The following is a 24009-nucleotide window of genomic DNA, read 5'->3' as shown; positions in this document are numbered from 1 at the left end:
GGCCTGATGGAGGCTCAGCTACCTGCACAGCAGCCTGGGGACCGTGGAGGCCACAGTCCCCGCAGTGCTGTGTGGCCCTGAGGATGCCCAGAGCCAGCACCGGCACCCAGGGACACGCCAGCAGCATGGCGGCTGGGTGCAGGGGCAGCGGGGCAAGCAGTTCTGCCTCCCTTTGCTCCCCATGGCCGCAAGCGCCAGAGGAAAGGGATGGCAGCGCCTCAGCCCCACACCAAGGCACCCTGCACCGGCGAGGGCTGCGGCTGCGGCCGCGGAGGGGTCTCTGCCAACCGTCCCCCGGCCCCGGCTGCCCTGACGTGGCGGCCGCCTGTGCCGGGCGAGCGGGGCTCCCCGCAGCCGCCCCGCGCCACCGCGATGGCGCAGCCACACGCTCTCCCCGGGATGCGCAAATCAGGAGCCCCCCAGCCCCGTCCAGAGCACCCCGTGGGGGGGAAGGGGCAGAGAAACAAAGTCATTTATATAATGTGTCTCCCTGCTGAGCCCCTAATGGCTGGCGCTTTTGTTCTGCAGTGGCTGGCTGGCTGTGATGGGCAGGAAGCCGCAGTCTCCCTTTGTTCCACGGCCTTATTCAGCAATTTAGATCCATCATAAAAATCAAATATGCATGTTGCAATCGCCTTGCGTACAACAGCTTCAATTTTCGCCTTTCTTTAATTTGAACTCCACGGGAGAAAGAGGCAGGGCCAGGGAGCAAGGGGCAGCAGGAGAAGCGCTTTGTGTTTTTGTTCAGCGGGCTGTGAAAATAGGGAGTAATGAAAATACAGAATTTTTATCTTTGCCTCATTATTTAAAAAAAAAAAAGGGACAGAAATCTTTAATAAAGCCTCCCTGCTAGAAGGATAGTCTGTGCGGGGAGCAGCCTTCGTGTCCCCCCATCCTGGGGACAACAGGCTCGGCGGGGCTGGGGATGAGGGGTGGCCCCGAGGGCTGCGGCACTGTGGCAGGGGCTGGTGACAAAGCTGGCAGCTGCCTGCTGCCACGACGCACGCGGAAGAGTTGACGCGCTATGGCGCTCTGCTCGCAGACACCTTCTCTCCTTCCAGAACGTCAAGGTGTTCTTCTGTGTCTGAAAGCACACATATAGCCTTAAAAATTCCACCAGCATCTACCCATCCTGCTTCCCCGGGGCTGATGAGTGCAGCTCCGTGGTGCTGGCAGCGACGGCCGCGTGCCGAGCTGCTCTCCCAGCCCATCCCAGAGAGGTGGCGTGGCCGGTGCACGGTCCGGGCAGGAAGGCTGCTGATGCGATCCAGGGGAACCTGCTGGGTTTGTGTCAGGGACCTTCCTGTGTCACTGCGGCGGTGGGAAAACTCACGGCACAACGTGGGGACAGGCCGGGATGGGACCCTGTTCTCGGTGCCATGGGGAAGCAGGAGGAGCCCGAAGAAGCGTAGTGACGCGGGGAGGCTGCCAGCACAGCTGGACATGCGCGTCCCCAGCATGGCTGGGCTCCGAAGGGAACACCTTCCAGCTGCCACTTGCCAGGGCACAGCAGGGCCAAGGGACACGCGGTGAGTCTGGTCACGTCCCCTGTCCTTCTCCCCCACCTGACCAAAGGTGCTGCTGGAGCAGGAGGGACACAGCGTCACAGAATGGAAACCAAATTTCTGCTTAAAAAAGAAAAGGCGCTGCTTTGCCAAGACACTCAGCATTCCACGCACACATTAACCTGATTATGGGAGGAAGGGGGGGCTTTTCCTTGTCTCTGCCCTGCTAATAATTTTCTGTCAATTCTGATTTGGCTTTAACCTCCCTCCGGCCCCTGGTGTGCCCGGCTCGCCAGCGCCGCGGCAGCAGGAGGTGCCTGGGAGCTGCCCCGGGCCTCGGCCTCAGCAGGGTTTACCCCCCGCTGACCTGCTTCCAGCCCAGACCCACCACCTCGGGAGACACGAGCGCACCAGAGGGTGCTCCTGGAAACCTGTGGGAAAGGGGAGAAGCAACTGGAACACCCTCCCCCAGGAAGCCCACCTGCCCCAGGTGTGCAGGGCCCCGCAAAACGGGACGCAGAGACCAAACCGGCAAAACTTCAGAAAACATCAGCGATGCCCAAAGCCATGACTTAAACCCACACCGACTCCAGACCAGCCTTCAGTCCCCGCTGGGCTCCCTGCCACGGCGGTGGGCTGGCTGGTGCTGCGTGGGCTGGACGGGGACCAGCAAGGTCCCCAGTGACCCACAACCCCCCATCCCCACGACGTGTGATGGGCAGCCCGGGGTCCGCAGCCCGGCCCTGCACACGGCGAGGATGGGCCCCTGGCCACGGGGCAAATGGCTGCTGGATGCAGCAAGCACCTGGCCAGCCTGGCCGAGGGGTGGCAAGAGCTGGTCCTCAGCGCGTGTGCCCAGGCACCCAGGCTGGTGGCAGGCGGTGGCACAGGGCTGGGGCCAGCCTCCACCAGTGCCAGCCCAGCAACAGCTGGAGGGGACAGGCTTCTTTGCCTGGACACACGCAGGAGGAAACCCCACGGACTGGGGACAGTGACACCCGGCATCACGGCATCGCTGGGGTCGGCACCGGTGGCTCGGGGAGGCTGGAAGTGCTGGGGCAGGAGGGTGTGTGCGCACATATGCGAGTGCGCCCAGCCAGGCTGGCAGCAGTTTGGCAGAGAATCCCCTCCCCCATGCAGAGAAAAGGCCCTTTTTTGCTGTGACAATTCAATATAATTGAAAGTTTGCTTAGGAAAGAGAGTCTTTTTAACTGAACATGCTCACAGCTGAATCGATATGAATTATACGGCACAGAAGATGCCTAGGGTATTAAAACATTAATTAAGTAACATCATGCTACCATCTAACCAACAGCACAATACCATTTATAGGTACCGCTATCTTTTCTCTGGGGCGCAGCGTGAAGTCTCTCTTCCATCACCGCAGAGGCGGCGGGAGACCCGCAGCACTGCCGGATGCAGCTCCTCCGCCGCGCGGGATGGCGCCTTCCCTTGGGGCGGCTGTGGCTGCTGGGCGGCATGGTGGGCATGGACCGGTGCCATCAGCCCAGCAGTCCCAGTCCCAGCCCCAGTGGGCATGTGGAAGGGCCCCCGTAGCTGCAGAGCTTTGTCTGTTGTTTCTGCGCTGCCACCGACCTGCTGTCACCTGTGCCTCGCCGGTGGGTAAGGGAGGACCATCCCGGTCCTGCCGGGGGACGAGCTGCTGGAGCCAGCCCCAGGCAGCGCTGCCGAGGAGAAGGAGACACCTCCTCGACCCATGGATGGTGCCAGCGTCCCCGCGCTGAGCTGCCGCCTGCGGAGCCGATCGGAGGCAGTGCCCACGCGGCTGTAGTTGGATTAGCTCACCACATCAGCCCGGGGAACTAATGCACCGATTCTGCAATATACCAAAATAGAAAGTCATTGGAGTGAAATCAGTGTCTTCACCACATCCCCTCTGGCAGAGCGTTAATTAAAATGACTCTCTAGTGCTTTAGATCATCAGGTGTACATTGTTAACGAGCTTGGAGGAGAGAATGGGCTCCACATTTGTAGTTTAAGCGCTGATGGAGTTAACCCTTCACCACTGCTGGCACAGCCCGAGCCTGGTGGCAGTTTCTCAGCGTATCCGTCTGCATTAGAGAAGTCGGCTCTCTTAGCAGACTTCAGATGTCATTTAGCAAAGACGTTAACGTGGGACCCTGCTCAGTTCAGCAGAGACCTGGCTGCACAAGTGATGTGGCTGCAGCCGCAGCTCTCAGGTGAGGGGGGGGTCTGTGCCCAGCCCAAACCCCCCGTGGGCTGCTGTGGCCATGGGGGACTGCAGGACCGGCCACCCCACGGGCTGAACCTGCCCGGCGCTGCAGCGCGTCTCCTGCAGCAAACCTGGGCAGGGCAGGCAGGCGTCCCACAGAGCGCAGCAAAACTGGTCTCACTCAAAGCTGGCAGCTGGCAAGGTTTGCCACGTGGTGGCATTGAAAACGTGTCCTTGATGCCTCACCTGGATGCCTGGGCCTGCAGCGGCGATCTGGCAGCATCAGCCATGGCATTGGGCTGGCAGCAAGAGAGGGAAGCTGGTACCCATGGCTGCTGGTGTGGGAACGAACCCTCCGTAGCACTGACCCATGCGTCCGCACGCCGGGCTGTGCGGTGGCATTGCCATGTCTGACCCCTGCCCCGGCCCCCTCAGAGCCAACTGTGCTGCCTGGACACGGCACTGCACGCAGGGGGACACGGGACCGGGGACAAGGGCTCAGCCGCTGGCCGGGCAGCCCAGGAGCAGGCTGAATAGAATAGAATAGAATAGAATAGAATAGAATAGAATAGAATAGAATAGAATAGAATAGAATAGAATAGAATAGAACAGCCAAAGCCCCTGCTCCTGCTGCGTCAATGACGGTAACACACGGGCTGCACTGGGGGGCAGAGGCACCCTCCAGCCGGGAACTCTGCTCCAAATCCATCGGCAAAGTTACTCTCTGTAGAGGGCACCTGATCACTGCTCTGATTTTATAAATATGTATTTTTTTGGCCTGTAAGAATGTACTAGTAAGAGCTAAATCCCTTCCTCGTCTTTTAGGTGATGGCAATGAAAGGTTATTTAAAAATCACTCCCGTCTCCTCTTACCAGAATCCCAGCATGGAAAAACCTTCTTATTTCTGTCAGAGGTTTGCACAATTTCCGCTGGAGCAGTGCTCTGAACAGCGTGGCTCTCGCAGAGGTTTTTAGTTTGCAGCTTGTGCAGCTACTAGAGTCCATTTACACCTTTCTGAGCGTTAGAGCGGGGCTTTCTCAAGCGTAGCTGTTTTAAACGGGAATTCAACCCAGGAATAAATAGCAACGTTACATAATAAACTTACAAAACGGCAGGTCTATGAACAACAGCGAAATCATTAACGCGGCGCAGTGCAAACACCGGTGGAAGGGCTGCGCTGGTGACCCCATTACTGCCGCAGTCCCCTCCGCTTGCGGAAAACGCAGAATGGATTTTTCCCGTGAAAAAAACCCCAAACACTTAAGAGGCAATCCAGATCCCCGCCTGTTTAGGCTCATGCCAGAAAAGCGACGCCTGAGGCTGGGACAGGACAGGGCAGCCCGGCCCCTGGAGAGTTTTGGGGCCCCGGGCCGCAGCGCTCGGGTGCCCTCGGTGCCGTCACTGTTTCGGTCTCTGGCGGCACGGGACCTCCAATTGCAGGGCTGCCCACTGGGGCCAGGGCCTGGCTTGGCCTGGTTACGCCGTAGCACCAGGAGTCATCGGGGGCTTGGCAATTTTGACCCCCTTTATTTCATAATTCATGTATCTTTGGAGCCTGCGTCAGTGTTGCGTTGGGTTTTTTTCGTTTTCTCATGAAGGTGCATCAGCGACCCGATTATTGAACTTACTGGCTCACGAGTGAATGCCCTGACCCTATTAATTAAGGAACGCCCCCGCGCCCTCGCTCGCTGCGAGATTTCCTCCCCGCGACCTCTGCTGGGGTCAGACCCCGCTGCCCGGGCAGGGAAGCAGAGGAAGCCCCCGGCTGCCGGGGGGGCGGCAGAGCCGCAATGACACCCGTACTGAGCAGACGGCTCATCCCACCTGCAGTGGTGGGTTGTGGGTTGTTTTGTTGTGTTTTTTTTAAAATTATTTATTGCTGCAGTTATAAATTAGAGATGAATGGTAACCCTCGGGGCTCTCTTTTGGATGTGGTCCTTACTAATGAATTTCAAGCATTTTCTGCTGCAAGGGGCAGTTTTTGGTAAGAGAATTGTGTATTCACCAGTCAGCAGTTCGTCAAGTTTCCCTCCCCGCTCTCGAGGCACCGCAAGCAGCGGGAGGAGCAGCGAGTCAGCCACTTACCTTTCTTACCTTCGTCTCCTGTTGGTTTGATCAGCCGAAGAAAACAAATGGCGATTTTAGTTCACTTCCAGTTTACAGGTTTCAAGATGACCTCAACCCATAAAGGCATCATGCTTTCCCTTTAACCGTTAATTACAGCACTGCGCCCAGGATTCTTACACGACCATTTGGCAAAATTAAATGCTCTTATAATATCTTTTTCATACACGATGCATCCCGAAGCCCTAATACGAATTGTGCTATTTGGCTCATTACTTCCACTTCAACACTGATCGGCAGCACCAGCCCGGGCGCCCTCGCACGACCGGGCACCCGGACGCCCGCGCGCGGGGAGGGATGCGGCACGCGTGCGCGCTGCCCCGGCGGGTGCGGGGACGTGCGCGTGGGGACACGCGGCCGCAGGATGCGGCAGCTCGGGCAGCGTCGTCGGCGTCGTGGCGCGTCCCGCCGAGCTGCACGGCACAAACCCACCCCGACACAAGACCCTGCACCGCACAAGCGGGGACATCGGAGACGAGAGCTTTTGCTCATTTTTTTTTTTTTAATGTATCACAATGAGCAGGAAACATACGTGATGAAATATTTCCAAAGGAGTATATTCAATTACCATCTACAGTCAACTCAACTATGACAACAAAGTCTTTTGTGACAATTTTTTTTTTTAAAGTTTTGAAAGTTCCATGTGGTTTCTGTTTCTGTTAGTCTCCATGTATTTTGGTACAGTTCGAGATCAGCATTGTTACAGTAACAAAAAAAGCTAACAAGACTACATTATAGAAAAACACCAAGAACATCATTTTTGGTTTCACTTGCTCTATTTTTTTTGTACATTGCAAAGGCTGTTCATACCCCTCTTCACCTCATTTATGCTTTCTGTTCTACCCAAACTCGCCCCCCCAAAAAGAAAACCGAAAAAAATAAGCAAAGCTTTGTGTTTCACAGTGGGCAGTATCTCAGCGCCGACAAACCAACCAAGCAACCAACCAACCAAGCAACCAACCAACCAACCCAATTTCTGCTTCTATTTAAAAGTTTAATTCTTTTTTAAATTTTTTAAAGCAAAATATATTTCCACGAACGGCAAGTGTGCTGGCTTGTGTCAGCGCCTCCCTCGCCCCCCCCGCCGTCCCCCCCGGGGCGCGGGCAGCCCCGACACACCCCTTACGCCTCTCTTTATTCTCAATCGTATGAAACTTTGGCCATCTTCACCACTTAAAAAAGCTTTTTATTAAAAATAAAACAGAAACCCGCTCAATGCTGAGTTTAAAATCTTTCCCTCCTGCCCTGGCCCCGCTCTGACACTGGCTGGAAAGGCCACGCGTGGGCTCGGGGGGGTCGCCCAGGGGCTCCCCGGAGCCGAGGTGGCCCCCGCAGCGTCCCCGGGGTGGCCGGGAGGGTCGTGGGGCGCGGGCGGCCGCGGCGGGGCGCGAGGCCGGGGGGGGACGGGTGACCAGGTCCCAGCACCGTCCCCGAGGCAGCGGGCTGGAAGAGGAGGAGGAGGCAACCTCGCACTGAAAGTCTCTAGAAACGTTTAGAAAAAATACAAGGAAATGAATTTATAAAACCTTTTAGTGGGTGGGAAGGAGGAGGGGGAAGGAGGAGAGAGAAATTGCACTATGACCAAGCAATATAATTAAGAAAGAAACAAAACAAAACAAAAACCTGAAACAAACCAAGACAAAACCAAAAGGATTTCCAAAAGAGACCTTGCGGAATCTGACAGATAAAGCTAGTGTTAAATTGTTAACTTGTATCACATAGAGAATCAAAAACAAAACAAACAAAAAAATTTCTATATGATACAGACAGAGTAACATACAACAGTTAAATGGCAAAAAATATATATATATATATTTCATAGAATTACAAACAAGATAAAATAATGGAAAACAAAAACTGTACAACTTTAGAATTTAAAAAATGTTCATCTCAAACACGGGGAGAAATACAAGAACTCTTGTTAAAAGAAAACAGTTTGTTAAAACAGCAAACGCTTTTTGTGTACTTGTTTCCGTTTTTGACACCTTATGCTACAACTGGGTACTGGTAGGAATATTAGATGGTACTCTCTTTAGTATCGTCTACTTAAAAAACAATTAAAAAAGGAATTTGCACTGTGCATTAGCCTAGTTAGAAATATGTACAACAGTTCAGGATCTAGTCTTTCATCGAACTAAAACCAAAAAATCCATAAAAATAAAAGCGTCCCGCTAGAAAATGAACCCCACGTTCGTCTCTCGAATGCTCCAGTCTCTCGCAGAGTCGACAAGCGGCTTCAGCACGGGGAGGAGAAGCCCGGAGGCGGCGGGAGGAACCTGCGTTCACAGTCTTCGAAGTTCCCTTTTGAAGCAGGAGGAGGAGGATGAAGATGATGGGGAGAAGGCTCTCGCACTTTCGGGGCAGAGGAAAGGGGGGCGGGGGGAGGGAAAGGAGATTGTTTCTCTGGACGTTTGGCTACGGAAGTGAAACAGCAAGCATCTATTGTCTCCAAAAAAAAAAATCTACATTTTAGCAGCACAAAGTTTTCCTTTCAAAGTCCGGACCGTAAGAGATGCGTGCGTGCGTGCTCCCACGAGCAGGGGTACGGAGCCGGACGGGGGGAGCGGTGCCCGCGCGGGCTCTGAGCCGGGACCCTCGCCGCTCCGCCTGCCTGCCGCGGGAGAGAACTTGGAAAGAGAAACCTGCCTTTTGGTGCGCTGGGTTTTCGCTAAGAGTTGTCTCTCTGCTTGCAGAAGAAGCACAGATAACAACCTGGGTACTTTTTTTATTCTTTATTTAAACTTAGACTTGTTTGTTTAAATCAGAAACAAATTCTCAAGTAAAAAGAATCCTTTTTGCTCATTCTGCACCAGTGGTGAAAGGGTATGTCTTTGGATTTTATTTAAAGCATGAATTTTCTTTAGAGAAAAAAAAAATGTAACAAAAACTTTTTTTTTAAAAGAAGGAACAGAGTGCAGCCTAATTACACAAACAGAAACAAATGCTTATAGTTTAGGAACAGAGTCTTTGAAGCATTTACAAAATGAGGAAAAGAAGAGGGCAAGAAAAAAAAAAGAGGAAAAATGGAAATTAAGAAAGAGATAAGTGCACAAGGGTAACAGACATAGGTAAATCGTATGTATACGCCTTAAAAAGTTTCAAACCCCCAACAAAAAATATTCTGCAAGGGATCCTACTGACCCCCAAAACCCTTTGAACTTCTTTCTTTAGTTTTTATAAAATAATTATGCAACCACCCTCTAAGAAATGAAGGTAGCGACCATAAGTGGAAGATTACAGGATGGGGGAACGGGGAGTAAAGGTACAAAGGGGAGAAAAGCTTAGGCGAGTCAATGGATTGCAATCTATCTGGCTAGGAATGAACAAGACAACATCAAATGAGAAGCCGTCAGCTGGACCATACAAAAGCTAAATGTACACAAAAGGGTTTTTTCTTTTAAATCTACCATACTGCTTCAGTTCATTTCCAATGCAACAATCTACTCAACACCAAAAATGGTCATATCTATCATAAATACAGAAAGTCAGTTGTTTTAAAACTTATTTTTTAAGCTCCGAGTCCTCAACACTCTTTGTGTGGGTTTGTTTTTTTTTTCTGAAAAGTGGGAGTGCTTAACTTTTCCCCTTGAAATTGGCTTCAGCAGAAAAGCTACCCTTAAAATCCCCGAAAAGCTAAAGCAGTTCACATTGTTTTTCTCTTGAATACTTTCTGCCCATTTTAAATTAACAAAAAAAAAAAAAAAAAAGAGAAAAAAAAGAAAAAAATCCTTTTCTGGAACGAAAACGAAACAAAACAAAACAAAAACCCCAAAACAAACGAAAGAAATTATATATATATATATATAAAACAATGATTCTGAAAACAGAACAAAGTGTGAGCGATTGACCTGAGAATAAAAAGACATTACATTTCTTTTTTTTCTTTTAGCAAGCCATTGGTATCTGAATGCTAAGATAGCAAGAAATTTAAAACTGTAACAAGGTGGGCTGCTTTCCCATACAGTGCATGCCGGCCTCTGCTGTGCTATCGACGTGGGGCGTTATTGAAAAGGGGCAATATACAAGGGGCTCGAGCTCCGAAGACAGTAAGGAGGCAGCACGGGCGTTCGTCTCCCAGACCAACAGTACCTTCGAAAGGACAAATGTAACAGATTTTTTTTTTCTTTTTTTAAGTTTTATTTTATTAAAAGGAAAGGAAAAAAGAAATGTAAAACCCACCGGCATCGTTATATGGGAAAACAACCCACGCTTTTTCTTTTTTCTTTTTTCTTTTTTTGGTTAGAAGCTTTGGAATTGCAGTTAGTCTATTTTTGAAATTGGTTTGTTATTAACTTTTTTTTTTTATTTAAATTCATTTTCATTGTTCATCTTCAAAGCTTACAATCTGAAGGTGTCCATTCCTACGCTAGCTAGACCACTGTCCTTAGGGCAGCCGGGGTCCCGGGGCCCCTCCGCCGGGCTCGCCGGTCCATCTGACTTTTGGCTAAGATCCGTGTCAGACTCCTCCGAATAGTCGTCTGTTGGCATCGAGGGCTGAACCCCTGAGGTGCTGCATGAACTTGAGGTAACCGTTGAAGATGAGGAGAGAGGAGGGAAAGGCGGCGGCGGCGGCTTCCCCGGCGGGGCGCGGGGGGCCGCCGGGGGCCAGGGCTTTCTGGAGGCGTGGGGGGAAGCCGGGGGGGGCCGGGGGGGCGGGGGGCTGTCGTTTGAGTGAGCGGCCGACTGCGAGGTAGATGCGGTGCTGGGGTCGGGGGGGCAGGCAGAGTGAGGTAATAGACTGGGGTGCTCTTTGGCGTTTCTTGCTGCTCTTGTGATTGTTCGGTGTTTGTGCGGGGCTGACTCGAGATGCTGACTGAGGGCTTCGTCCCCACACACCGTGCTCTCGCACGCCACGCACTGGTACGAGCCGCTGCCCTGGCCGCTGACGGTGGGCACGTGAAGCACCATCTCTTGCAGGTTCGCCACGGACTGGCCGAAGAAGCAGAGGGACTTCAGGTGGTCGCTGGCCGCCTCCTGGTCGCTGAAGCCCGCCTGGCACTTGCGGCAGACCAGCTTGTACTGCACCTTCGGGACGATGAAGGGGTCGCAGAGGGAGTCCGCGCCCTTGCCTTCCGCTTCGGGCTCTTCTTGGGGTTTGGGCAGGAGGGGGGACACCTCGCGGGGTGCGTTCTTCTGCTCTTCTTGCTTGGGGGGTTCTTTGGCAGGGTCTTTGTCCGGGGTGGCAGCCCCCGCAGGGACGGGGGTTTGGCTTCCTTTGGGCTGCTGCGCTTTCTGCTGCTGCTGCTGCTGCTGCTGCTGCTGCTGCGCCTGCCGCTGCTGCTGCTGCTGCTGCTGCTGCAATGCCTCCTGCAGACTCTGCTGGTATTGCTGGTACTGCTGCAGCAGGGAGCCGGGGGACAGCCCCAGCAGCGCCTGCGACAGCGCGGGGCTGTAGGGGAAGAGCCCCTCCATCCCGTACATGGGCTGCAGGTACCCGCTCTGCAGGGCGCCGGGGATCTGCGGGGCGTAGTAGGGGGAAAAGCCGGGGACGAAGTAGGGAAGGAACTGGCTCGTCAGCAAGGTGGTGGGGTCCGAATTCAGGGCGGCCTGCAGCGCCTGGAGCTGGGCGGGCTCCACCGCGTACTCCATGGCGGGCAGTGGGGCCGAGAGGGCGCCCGCCGGCGCCTCCCCCTTCTCCTTCTTGGGCCCTGGCAGGGGGTCCCCCTTCCCCTTGGGTGCCTTCTCCTTCTCTTTTGCCTTCTCGCTCTCCTTCTCCTTGCGCTGTGGCAGGGGCGGCTGCTGCGGCTGCGGGGTCGTCGCCGGCGGCTGTTGGGGGGCCACGGCCGCCGTGGCTTGTGCCGGGGTGGGCGAGCTCAGCGCGGCCGGGGGCTGCTTATTTGGTAATCCAGAGGTGGGGAGGCCGGGCGAAGGGACGCTTGTGCTGGGCAGGCCCATCAGGTTGGGTTTGGGAGAAGTTAAAGCTGCAAGAGGGAGGAGAGAGAGGTGAGGAGTCACTCGGTGCTGGGCAGGCAGAAAGCACAAGCTGGGGTGACCCCAGGCCACCCCTCAAGTGCCCCTGCACCCCCGTCTCCCCTGCGCCAGGGCAGCGACCGGGCTGAGCTCCCATGCTGCAGCAGCGTGGGCTGAAGAGCCCATCCTCCGCTCCCGCTTCCTCTGGGACAACTGCTCCTCTCCCGCTCCCCGAGGCCCTGTGCCTGGGGACGTGCCTTACCAGCCCCCGTCACCCATGGCTGGCTCGGCCACGCTGCCCGGCAGCACCAAACGTGGCGTCTCTGCCAGGGATACCCACCGGCCACGTGGGATGCTCAACATGGCTGTTGTTTTACCAACCCCTCTGAGTTTCCCCAATGATTTACAGCTGATGTCGGGGACTGGCATTTCTCCTGCATCTGCACTAAATGGTCCTTTGGCCAAAGGACTCCAGCAGAAGGAAAGTGCTATGCCGAATGGCCGTAACGCTAGATACTGTCAGTCTCGTTAAAATCTCCGCAGGTTAGAAAGCCTTGGTCATGGCAACTGAAGAGGACTGAACCGGCTACATCTAAGTTGTTTTGTCCTACTTAGGCTGATGTTCATGAATCCACAAACCTCTGATGCAACCCCTTCCTTCCTTCCAATGTAAGAGGCTTTGGGTGCACAGCTTCTGAGTAATTTCAGAGTTTATGCAGTATTCAGACATCCCCCTAGGGCATGAACGTCGTGGTTTGGGTGGAATTAAGTGTTGTGACGCTTCCTCACAAAGGAGATGGATTAATGGTGGAATGTGAAGTCTGCCTATCTTCCCAACAGCAGGAAGAGCCAGTAACAACACAGTCCCCCAGTGCCAATTCCTGCTCTCACAGCTGATGGAAGCTGGGGGAAAGCCTGTCCAGCGTGGCTCCCACAGTCACATCCTTTAGTCACCTCCACTGCAGTTGGGGAACGTGCTCCTAAAAAGGAACGTTTTGCTTGGGAAGTCCCTCAATGCCATGTGGCGAAAATAAAAAAGAAACAAAGCTCTAATGTTCTGCTGGTGCAGCCCCGTACGCTCCGTGGCTCCGGAGCTGCTGGATCCACCCCCGCCACAAAACCATTCCACAAAATCTAACCTTTCGTTAACAAAGCCCAAGTCCTTACTGCGACGGTAACTGCTCAAAGGCGGCCTGACTTTGAACAGTCACAGAACTAGGAATCAGCCATAGAGGCCCAGTAACTTTTATTTTAGGTTCTACCTCTTCTTCGATACATCCAGGGGGAGAGGAGAAACGACCCCTTCTGGGAATGATTTGGGGCATGGTGGCAGCTTAAAGCCTTTTCCAAGGGGAAGCATGCCAGCAGGGAGATCACTGCACAGGGCGGGTGGTGACTCCTGGCAGGGAAATCCAGCTGCTACGGGGCTCCTTTGCCTTGCGAAGGCAGGGTAAAAGGGTCCCAAACACAGCTAGAGGATGGGGCCAACAGCTCTGTCAGAGCTGCAGCTGCCTCATTTATCCTGGTGAGGTCTTAAATCATCATTATTGATCCTGAGGAACAAGCGTAGGCATCCTCAACCACCTCATCCCTGCCGCAAGCAGGCAGCCCGATACCCAAGTCCTCGGCCAAAGCAGATGGCAGGACCTGCGGCAGAGGCTGATGGAGGGAGCAGAAGATGTAAATTCTGTGCAAAGACACACGTGCTCCTCAGGCTTCTGGACACCAAGCCCCAGGCTGCTGCCTGCACAGTCACATCACAAGAGCCTGTCACTTAACCATGCCCTGTAAAGTTGGTGTAGCCCAGAAGGAATCCATACTTCCCAACGCACAGCACAGGAACCGCTTTCTTGCAGCATCATAGGAAGTTCTATCCAAACAATGAGGAGGAACTTCTTTACTTTGAGGGTGGCAGAGCCACCTCAGAGAGGTGGTGGAGTCTCCGTCTCTGGAGACATTCAAACCCGCCTGGACGCGTTCCTGTGCCACCTGCTCTGGGTGACCCTGCCCTGGCAGGGGGCTGGACTGGATGATCTCCAGAGGGCCCTTCCAGCCCCCACCATTCTGTGATTCTGTGATCCTGCTCTGAGTCACAGCTGGCAGCTAAGGGCAGAAAAGCACCTTCCAAAACCTGGCTGCGCTATACCCTGGTATAAACAGCTCATGTGTCTACAGCGCTGCATTCACTCACTGATGCCAGAAACCGGCACCCGGCGCTGGCCTCCCGAGCGAAGGGCAGGAGACAAAGCTGCTGTGGCTCTGCAGAGGCCAGCCTGGGGAAGGGGCCCAGCAGGAGGGCAGGCGGGAGGGTGGCCAAGAGCCGGGCCAATTCAGCAAGGGCTGATGCAAAGCCCTTCTGAAATCTGCATCTGCAACTGATGCGGTATCGAGACAATAGTGATTTGTGAAGGTATGAAGTGAGTCTCCACGCAGCTGTCTTATAGATTTCAGATAAGGGCATATTATGGATGGATGCCATTGAAACTGATGTTCCCTCGTTGAACAGTCCCTGAGAGGTTCAAGCGCAGGAGCAGCGGCTAATTCATAACATTCCTGGATGCACAGCCTTATCTGCTTCGACAGGCTTTGAGCTGAGACGGCCTGACCTTTGGAGCTTTATCTAAAGGCCACAAATAGTCTGTTTGACTTTCTAAATAGCTTAGTCCTGTCTAGGCAGTCACTGATTGCTTTTAACATTCATAGTACGTAGCCCCATCTCCCCAGGACTCATACTGGCCTTTGGAGAGAAATAAAAGCAACAACATAGATTGAAGTGCAAAAAAGTAATTTTAGACCTTGTTATAAATTTGGTGTATTAAGTAAACAGCACAGAGCTATCTGTGATAGGCTGGCAACATAATTTGCCAAAGAGATCCTCTTGGCCTAGTTGTGGCTTCTGAAACGAGATCACTGTAAGAACCAAAGTATGGCATGAAGAAGTGCTGGCACACAAAGATGCCCTTCAGGCACGTAGCTAGGACTAGACTCAAGGAGCAGGAATGGGCAGCAGCCCTGAACAGAAGAATTTCTAACAACAACTGCTTTTAAAAATGGTTTAATTACAATGGCTTATCCTACAACTATAGTCAAGAACAATTTCACTTTCCCTTTGGGGGTCGTGGGAAGAGTTCTGTAACTATGCAAAAAAGCCTTGCAGAGGCCCTAACTCCCAGCAGAAAGCTCTTCCAGATTCCAGAAAAACTTACTCTGATCTTTTCTGCTCTCTGATAGGACCGTCTGACATGGATATCAGCGACCATGCTACAAGGTAATCCCCTCTGCTGCTCTTGTGGAAAAAGGGACCTTGACTCCAGGAGAGTGGATCATCTTCGGAAGGCCAGAACCCAACACATACAGTGAGGTTTAACTCTTTTTCATTTGCCAACCGAAGATACTTCAGAGATGAGCAGTAATGGAGGAAAAGGTGAACACAGACACTTCCAAGGGGAGAGAAAGATGCCTGCTTTGAGTCATAGGTCTCTAGTGCACTCTTTAGGGTGTCAAACCCAACGTCACTGCAACCACACACAAATTCGGGAGCCAGTGGTACGATTTACAGCGAGCAGCTCTGCAGCCAGACCCCTTGCAAATGTCAGAGGAGCTGCTCAAGTTCCACGTAGCTTCTCACATCAGCTACCATCCCTTTGTCTAAGGCTTTCATTTGCTTATCCAAAGATTTACCTCCTGCATGACAAAAGAAGATGGCAATTTTACTAAGATGACAACACCATGTTACCTGGCAGCATCTGCACTGAGTTTTTCAATCTGTTGGAAAAGGAACTTCATAGTCAGCTTGCTGAATAAAAGCATCAGAAAGTCTTTTTGAAGACTGATAGCACTCCAGTTTCTGATTAAGAAGCCAGGAAGATGCTCAGACCCTATTTTGGCTTCACACCATGGATTATAACTCATCATTAGCCAATTAGTTCAGTCCAGTAAGAGAAAGTTACCGTTTCTGGACACTGTCTAATAGTGGCAGACGTGTATTGCTGCCGTGTAGAAAACAAAGGTGCACAGTGGCATATGGTGTAACCCTACCAGGCGTTAACGGTGTCATGGGCTTTCCAGCCCGAGACAGACTCAGCCTGTTGCTGAGACAAGACACTGGAATCAGTTCTTGGGATATCTCTGTAAACGTAGAGCAGCCCTGGTGAAAGTCAACTTCAACAGGGTTCATCACAAGTAAACAGAGAAGTCTGCCAAGTGAAAGCAATTCTAGAGAACATCAATTACTCCGTCATGAGCGGCAACTCAGACACCGGCATGTGTCTGGGATGCCACAGATGCAGCAGGGGTGAAATAAGGCCCTTGGATCAAGTTTTCTAGGTCACTGCTAGTCTACTGAGCAGCACCTTTCACTGCCAGTGTTTGCTACACATCTTATGCTTTCCAGCCGTCCCCCAGGTACAAGGGAAAGGAGTATCCTCAAAAAACAAATTTCAGTATCCGGGATGAGGTCACCCAAAGGACTATGCCAAATTTGATTTTTATGGAGTATTGTTAATAAAAATCTTATTAAAATACAAAGTAGATTTGTCCCATGGCTACACTGTTGTTTGTTGAGAAGGTACTTTCACGTTGTGCCCAGCCATTGCTCAAAACCCAGTCCACAGCTGCATCAGGACTTGTCCTGGAGGTCACCGTAGGGATGTTACATAAAGCTGCTCCAGGTTTCTGTCACCAGCAATACCAGGCACATCACACTTTTCCCTAGAAACAGTTCAGAATTATTGAAAACTTGGGATGGCACTGCATCAACTGAACTTAATAACGAAAGGAAAGCTATAATGAACCACGCATTTAGCACACTAGTCCTTCTCCTGTTCTGTTTCATAAATCCGCTATTTTCCATTTCCCTGAAGGTGCTTCAGAATTTTTAGTCTGTGCTAACGGAACAGAGATATGCAGCATGTCTAGATCTTGCTCTATTTCAGACTTTGCTAGAAAACCCGAGTTCAGGAATTAAAGATAAAATACCTATTGCTTATTCGCTGTCAAGTAAACATGCTCGACTAAAGGGTATCCTATTATCAGTCATTCTGAAGGGAACATCCCCTTGTGCTAAAGATGTGTCAAGTTAAGCTGTGTCTCTGAGCAGTGTGATAACACCCGTACCCACCTGTGTTGGATGGAGTGAAGCCTGGTAAGGACGGGCTGTTGAGGCCTGGGAGCAAGACTGGAGGGATGCCCTGTAGTGCTGGGTACGCAGCAGGAAGGTTAAGAGCTTGCAGGGGGGTGTTATCAAACATGCCCTGCTGTTGAGCTGCCAGACCAAGAACCTCATTGGCTTTTTTGATCCGGTCCAGCTCCTGCTGAGCCATCAACTGACGTACAGTAGCTGGGTCAAAATACTCCTTTTCCTTATCCAACTGGCTTCCAATGGTTTCTTTAACTTTGGAGATATGCTGTTGAGAGAAGATATGGTCACGTACAGACAGCCGAGCGCTGTACTTGATGCCACACAAAGTGCACTCTGTTTTGGGTCCCTCATAACTTGTTTGGTTTATACCAAAATGCTTGGCCATGCTGAGTTTGGACTTCTTTTCCTTTGCCCTAGCATTCTGGAACCAGACCTGAACAACTCTCTTTGGCAGTCCAATGTCATTGCCCAGGACCTCACACTCCAGCATGGTAGGTGTCCTGTAGTCATTAAAGCATGACTTAAGAACTTTTAGCTGGAGATTAGTCATCTGAGTGCGAAAGCGTTTCTGTCCGGGCCGATCCCCGCTCTCTCCAGACTTGCTGGCTGAACCACTTGCACCAGGGCTGGGTGAGCAGGGGTCTGCAAGGCTGGATGTTTCACTATAGTCCACAGTACCTTCATTATCGTACTCTTTGCTGTAAAAGCTGGGAGCTGGGCTGACCAGACCAGAAGACAGCCGATCTTCATATTCAGACATTGCTATCATGGCAGCTTTTGTCAGACCTTCAGTGGGTCCCGATGCTGATTTGGTTTCAGTTGCAATCCCTGTTGCGCTATCATTGTCTGCGTTCCCTTCATCTCCTGTTGTAGTGTCTGTGATTGCAGTGTTGACAGAAGAGCAGTCATCGTTGTCCAGCTTTGTTTGGTCAAAGCTCAGATTGACCGAGGACATGGAGGGACTCTCAAAGTCTTCTATCCCTTCCACCTTAATGGAGGATGGACTCAGCAGAGTTCGAGGTGACAGCTCCATGCTCTTGTTCACTGGGGAGAGAGGAACACTCTGTCCATCACTGCTAGTTGGTGGCATGTGTGAAAAGCTTGCTCCATCAAAGATGTCTCCCTTCATTTGGAGTCCCCCATCACAATCTAAGAGCATAGCAGACAACGTCAAGTTGTATCCAGCTCTCTTGGCCTCATGCCAGTGACGGGATCGGATATGAGCTTCAAGAGCTGTCTTTGCTTTAAAGAGAGCGCGGCAGAAGGGACACCGTCTATGGGCTTGAGCAGGCCCCACAGCTCTGAACTGCCCCTTCCGTTCCCGAGCACGAGTGTTCTGAAACCAAACTTGTACCACGCGTTTCTTCAAGCCCACTTCATGTGCAATGTGATCCAACATTTTCCGTGTTGGGTTGGAGTCGAGCAAGTACTTCTGGTAAAGAATTTCCAGCTGCTCTGGGGTAATGGTTGTCCTTAGACGTTTATCCCTTTGTGGTTCTTCTCCTCCAGTCCCACTGTCATTTTCTCCAGGGCTTGCACTGGCCTTTTCCTCCAGCTTTCTCTTCAGTGTGTTCATTGTGGATGTTGGAGTTGACGGCGAAGTGGCTGAGCTTGCTGGAATCTGTGGTAATGTTCCAGATAGCAGTTGGCTCGCAAGTAGTGGATTACTGGGATCAAAAAGCATGAATGGCATATCCAGCGTTCTGTCCAGGAATGGAGGGTGGATAAACTGGTTCTGTGCACTCAGAAAATGAAGCTGCTGATGCTCCTGCCAATGCTCAAAGGAAGGAAATGCCAGCTTACACTGGTCACACTGGTATGGGATTAGCTGAGGAGGTAGGTTTGCCAGCTGTTGAGGGGTGGATGTGTGAATGGGTTTGAGGGAGAGATGCGAGAGCTGAGATGGACTTGGGCTTGACTGTGACAAGGAGCACTGAGGGGGCTGAGGAGGGGGAGGTGGGTGTTGCAATGAAGAGGGGGAGGATAACTGTGAAATCTTTTGGTGTGCTGAACTTGTCTTTTGTTCTCCTTGGTCCTGTTGCTGCTGAGACTCTTGCTTTGGTTGCACTTGCTTCTCTTGAGTTTGGTTTTGCTGTGTACTTGGAGGTTCAGACTGCTTTGGTTTCTCATCTGTAGTTTCTACTTTAGAACTATAGGTGGAGGAATCATCTGCCTCTGCTGTGAGCTGCAGAAAAGCTGAGGAGGTTGCATTGGCTGAAGACGTAGGTGTGCTGTAAGCTTGTGAGGGCATTGGTGTGCTGCAGGAGGAACTGGTTGGAGTCAAGAGCTCCATTGCATCCATAGAGTCTTCATTCTGGCTATCATCCTGTCCATCCTCATCCTCATCTTTGTAACAGAGCTTTTTCTGGTGTTTAATGAGATCAAAAATGCGTTGAAAGACTAGACTGCACTTTTTGCATTGGTAGTTCAGGTTGCTTGTTCTAATATACCTGTCATTTGTAAGCTCTCGTCGTTCCCCATCTTTGCCTTCTCCCTGATTCTCATAGTTTTTCCTAGCTTTTTGACGGGCATTCTGGAACCACACCACTATAACCCGCGTTGGGAGGTTCAGCAAGTTAGAAAGCTGCTCAAATTCATCATCCTTTGGATAAGCATTGGCATCAAAGAAGTCCTGCAGGACTCTGAGTTGGTAGTCAGTAAAGCGTGTCCGGGAGGACCGCTTGCTTCCCCAGTACTCCTGCTTTTGAGGTTCTGGAGAAGGAGGCCGTGAGTCTATCTTCAGTTCTTCCAGGCTGGTAATGGGAGGATTACTGAAGTTGTATGGGGAATCCTTGTTGCGCTGGCGTTCTTTGAAAAGAGTGTTTCTGAACCAGTGCTTGATCACTTTCTGGGGCAATCCAGATTTGTCCGCCATCTCTTTGATCTGTTCCTCACTTGGGGAATTGTTAATATCAAAATACTGCCGAAGGACTCTGAGTTGGTCGTCGGTGATCCGTGTCCGTGGCCTCTTGTTCTGCTGCTGCTGGAGAAGGCTAGGGTTGAGCTGATGCTGGTACAACTGGGCCAAGTCTGCAGGCAGAGGGTCTACGGGACCCAGCTGGGGTGGCAGCTGAGCAGGTAATGTTTGTAGTGGCATGGTTTGCATCATAAGTGGTGAAAAGATGGGGAGCTCCATTGGCATGGAGAGCTGGGTGAGTGGCACAGATGGCTGGGCTGGTGCAATTGTAGGAGAGGTAATCGGTGGCGCAGAAGTAGGAATGGTAGGAGTAGAAGCTGGCTGAGGAGGTGCTGGAGGGAGTGGAGGTGGTGGCGGTGGAGGTGGTGGTGGTGGCTCTGGGGTCTGAGGCCGTAGTGGGTACAGTTTGTCATAGTGTTCTCTGTATTGTTTGGCAAATCTCTCTAACTGCTTAAAGGGAAAGTAATGTTGGTGAACATGCTCTTGGTGGCTCTTCAGGATAAGGATGTTTGAAAAGAACTTGCCGCATGTATCACACTCAAGCTTTTCCAAGTTCTCACCTTGCTCTGTCTTCCCATTTTTCTTCTGCACCTTCTGCTTATTCTCGTTATACTGAATAACAAGCTCAAAGCCAAAGTTTTCCAGCAAGGCTTTTGTGGCATTCCCTCTTGCATCAGAGGCAATACGCGGAGGCAGTAAGGAGGGCTCCGAACTGCTGCCTGGTACAAAGTCCTTCTTCTCTTTGGGCTTCAAGTTATCAGGCAGAGACTCCTTAGATGCTACATTGTTGTCTCCCCTCTCTGCACTTTCCCTTTCCCGTGGGGTTTCTTTTTCTTTCTCCTTCACTACGGACTTACTCTTCTTCTCAGGGTGCTGGCTCTGCTGTATAAGGACGGAGTGAGGTTGTGACAGGGACAGCTGACCTTGCTGCTGCTGCAAGAGCTGTGGGTGGCTCTGTTGAGGGAGCTGAACTTGAGCCTTTAGGTCCTCCAGCAAACTTGGACCTGTACCAGTCAATGTCAGCGCACCACTGGTGACAGGCAAACTAACTTCTGGATTGAGCTGGAACTCGGCACTGGGGATGTAGAAAGGAAACAAAAGATGCTGCTGTTGCTGAAGCTGCAGAAGGGTCTCAGTGGTCATCGGAAAGTGTGGCAAAAGTGCTGGGTTGAAGAGCTGAGACTGCAGGAGAGCCGCTTGCTGCTGCAGTTCTTGCTGCAGGTGGGCCTGGACTTGGGCCTGGGCCTGTGCCAAGGTTTGAGCTTGTTGCTGCTGCTGCTGCTGCTGCTGCTGCTGCTGCTGCCTGGATGCAATCATGTCTGCCAGCTTCTTTCGGTTTACCTCTTTGGGCTCCGAAGGGGAGGAGATATTAGTGCTTACAGGGTTACCTAAAGGAGGAATTCCCACATTGTCACTGGATACCTGGTTGAGCAGGCTGGGAACGGGAGTTGTGCCCGAATTACTTGTGTTGGTGGTTGTAAAAGTATTACTGTTGCTAGCGCTCCCTGGACTCGGCGTGGATGAACCCAAAGAGAGACTGCTGCTGCTGCTGTTGCCAGCTCCGTTACTACTGCCACTGCCCCCAGCCGCCTCCAGCTTGGCAGCGCGAGCCTTGGTTTGGTGCAGGACAGACCTCATGTGGATCTCCAGGGTCGAGCTCTGACTGTAGGCCACGTTGCAGGTGTTACACTTAAAAGGTTTGTTGTCTGGGCTGCTGGTAGGTTCAGGCTGCCCAGTAGCAGACTCTTGGAGGGCTCTTTTCAGTTTATGCAGATGAGAAACTGAATTGTAATGGACCAGGAGAATGTTCTTTTGCGTGAAAGATTCCTTGCAGACTGTGCACTTGTAAGGGCGAGACGGATCTAGGAATTTCTCCATAGTGAAGTTAGGGCCCTTCCTGAAGGGTAAGGCCCGTTTTGGTTCTGAGCCAGAGTCCTCTTGCACCGACCCTGAATCGCTACCCGTCGGGCTCTGCTTATCTTCCAAGTCGCTCTCCTCCTCCTTATCTTCCTCAACTATTATAGTGTGGTCTTCCGCAAGCGAAGGATCGCCCATAGCGAGGAGGTCCCCGTTGACCAAGAGACCACCATACAGCTGCTGAATGTCGGCCTCGCTCAGCTCCAGGTGGCTGGTTTCCAGGTGCTTCTTCAGGGCCTGGAAAGTTCGGAAGCTGCGCTGACAGAGGCAGCACATTGTGGCCGCCCGGATGACGTGGTACTGGGAATGGAGCTGCAGCTTCTCAATGGTTTTGAACGCCAGGCTGCACTGGTTACAACGGTACTTGTAGACGTGGCGATCGGACACTGGCAGTTGAGGTCGCTTTGCGTGAACTTCATTGAAGTGTGTCTGCAGGGCCGCCGAGCTCTTGAACACCTGGTTGCAGCCCTTCTTCCAGCAGAGGAAGCCGGAGTCCTCCCTGGCAGAGCTCTGATCGGTGGGAACGGGCTTGGGATCTCCGCTGTGCTCTGCACTTTCTGATGGCAAAAGACTCTTTCCCGAGTCCTCAGAGATGTCTGCGAAAACAAAAGCACAGCAAACCTGAAAATTACACCAGCACACGAAGGTGGATCAACGCCCTCTTTTTGTCCCTAATACATCCGTGTTTTTTCTCTGCAAGATGATAGGTATGTCTAACATTTCCCCTCTATCTTCATTCATTTATTTTAATACCAGCCCATTACCCTTATCACGCCCCATTGCATAAACCTACACAATTTACTTTCTTGCCCACTTCGAATATCTGGAAATTATTCACACACACGTTCCCTTAGTGCATTTATCACCTTTAATTCTTCCTTTTAAGTGAAGGCCATTCAGCCACCTGTCTTTGCTGTTTTTCTTTGATGTCCTGCCTATTTTCCAATAAGAAAGTTCATCAAACTGAACGTAGTATTTGAGTCTTGGTCCTACCAAAGCTAGAAACAACAGGAATGAAATTCAGGTCCTGCTGGCAGCGGCTCAAAGGGTGCTGTGTGAGGGAGGATGGGAGAAGAAGGAACAAACACTGCCACTCTTCCAGGGTCTAAGAGCACAGTCCTGCTGGAAAGGGGCATGATACGCGTAGAGGGTAAAAAAGGGATCCCATTGCCCAGGGCAGCATTAGCTACCCTGGCTGTGCCAGTGCTGCCCCCCCGCCAGCATCGCTGCCTCGGGGCTGTCTGCCTGAAAGGAAATGACGGCTGTCTTCATTCCCAGATTCCTTACAGACCCTCCAGGAGGGCACAGAAGGAGGAACGGCACTGCGTTCCTGCCCGGTTTGAGATCAGACACTTCTGCCCATGCAGAACGATGTTCTTGGGATGCTCTCACATCACATGACAAAGCCAGGACTAAAGAGCCATGGATTTACAGCCATGCCTTCACAACACAGCATGGCAGTGAAAAAGGCTGAGGAGATTTGGGCCAGATAAGGACCACAGCAGCTCAAAGCTCCCCAAACTGTATGGCCAGTGTCCGTACTTGAGCTATGATGGCAGCAGAGCGAGCACAGCAGAGGTGGTAGCACCGTCTGTGGCCAGCACCTGCAACCTTTGGCATTTCTCTATCAATCCCCTCAGCTCTCTAGCACCTTTGCTCTTCACTGCTCACATCTGGTCTTCTCCTCCGCAGGGATTCAACACCATTTCCACGTGAATCGCCAGGGTGGTGAGCTGTGCTCAGCTCTGACCTGCCCTGCTGGGCACCATTAGCCTGTGATTCTCAGGAGACAGCTGAGCACATGGAGCTCACCCAGGCAGACATGTCCCCAGACACTGTCCCTGACCAGGTGGTGGGACCCGTGGACCTCATTGACTTGCACTCACCAGGCTGCTTCCCCAGTTCCTCTGTGGTGGAGTTCCCGTCTTTCTCTGGAGCAGCTGCTGGGAGAAACATGCTGCTGGGCATCATCACCTCAGGTGTTGTCACCTGGAGACAGGGAGGGAGGGACGTGGGGGGAAGAAAAACACAGGAAAATATTTTAAACATCTTCAGTGGCAAAATTAGACACCAGTACTGTAAAGTCAGAGGCGTCACTTTTCATAGCTCACTGAAGACTCATATTTATTAGACAAAGCTCACATCAGTCAAAAGTGTTTCTACAGTTACATTCTGGACATAATTAGCAGTGCACACTTGAAGAATAATCTTATTATTAATATTTTTCCTTTATGTAGAATTCAGACTTTGATCACTGACAATGTTTTGTCATGGGCTGTGAAACTTCTTGTGCAACCAATT

At 51.7% G+C, this 24009-nt stretch overlaps 1 protein-coding gene across 3 annotated transcripts in view; it reads right to left on the bottom strand.

Moving 5' to 3' along the window:
* Nucleotides 1-6350: 6350 nt before the first annotated feature.
* The window catches only part of ZFHX3 (zinc finger homeobox 3), a 191891-nt gene continuing 174232 nt past the window's right edge, over nucleotides 6351-24009 (bottom strand). For all 3 annotated transcript variants that reach the window (XM_063334933.1, XM_063334934.1, XM_063334935.1), the window contains 3 exons: nucleotides 23595-23697; nucleotides 16854-22304; nucleotides 6351-11745 (listed from right to left, as the gene is read on the bottom strand). In XM_063334933.1, coding sequence (XP_063191003.1) covers nucleotides 10163-11745; nucleotides 16854-22304; nucleotides 23595-23697 — 7137 coding nt within the window. In that variant the 3' untranslated portion in view covers nucleotides 6351-10162. The remainder of the gene's footprint in view (nucleotides 11746-16853; nucleotides 22305-23594; nucleotides 23698-24009) is intronic.

This window comes from Chroicocephalus ridibundus, chromosome 4 (genome assembly GCF_963924245.1).
Source record: "Chroicocephalus ridibundus chromosome 4, bChrRid1.1, whole genome shotgun sequence".
NCBI lineage: Eukaryota > Metazoa > Chordata > Aves > Charadriiformes > Laridae > Chroicocephalus > Chroicocephalus ridibundus.
Note: the sequence above shows the minus strand (reverse complement) of the source record. Positions and strands in the feature narration are given on the sequence as shown.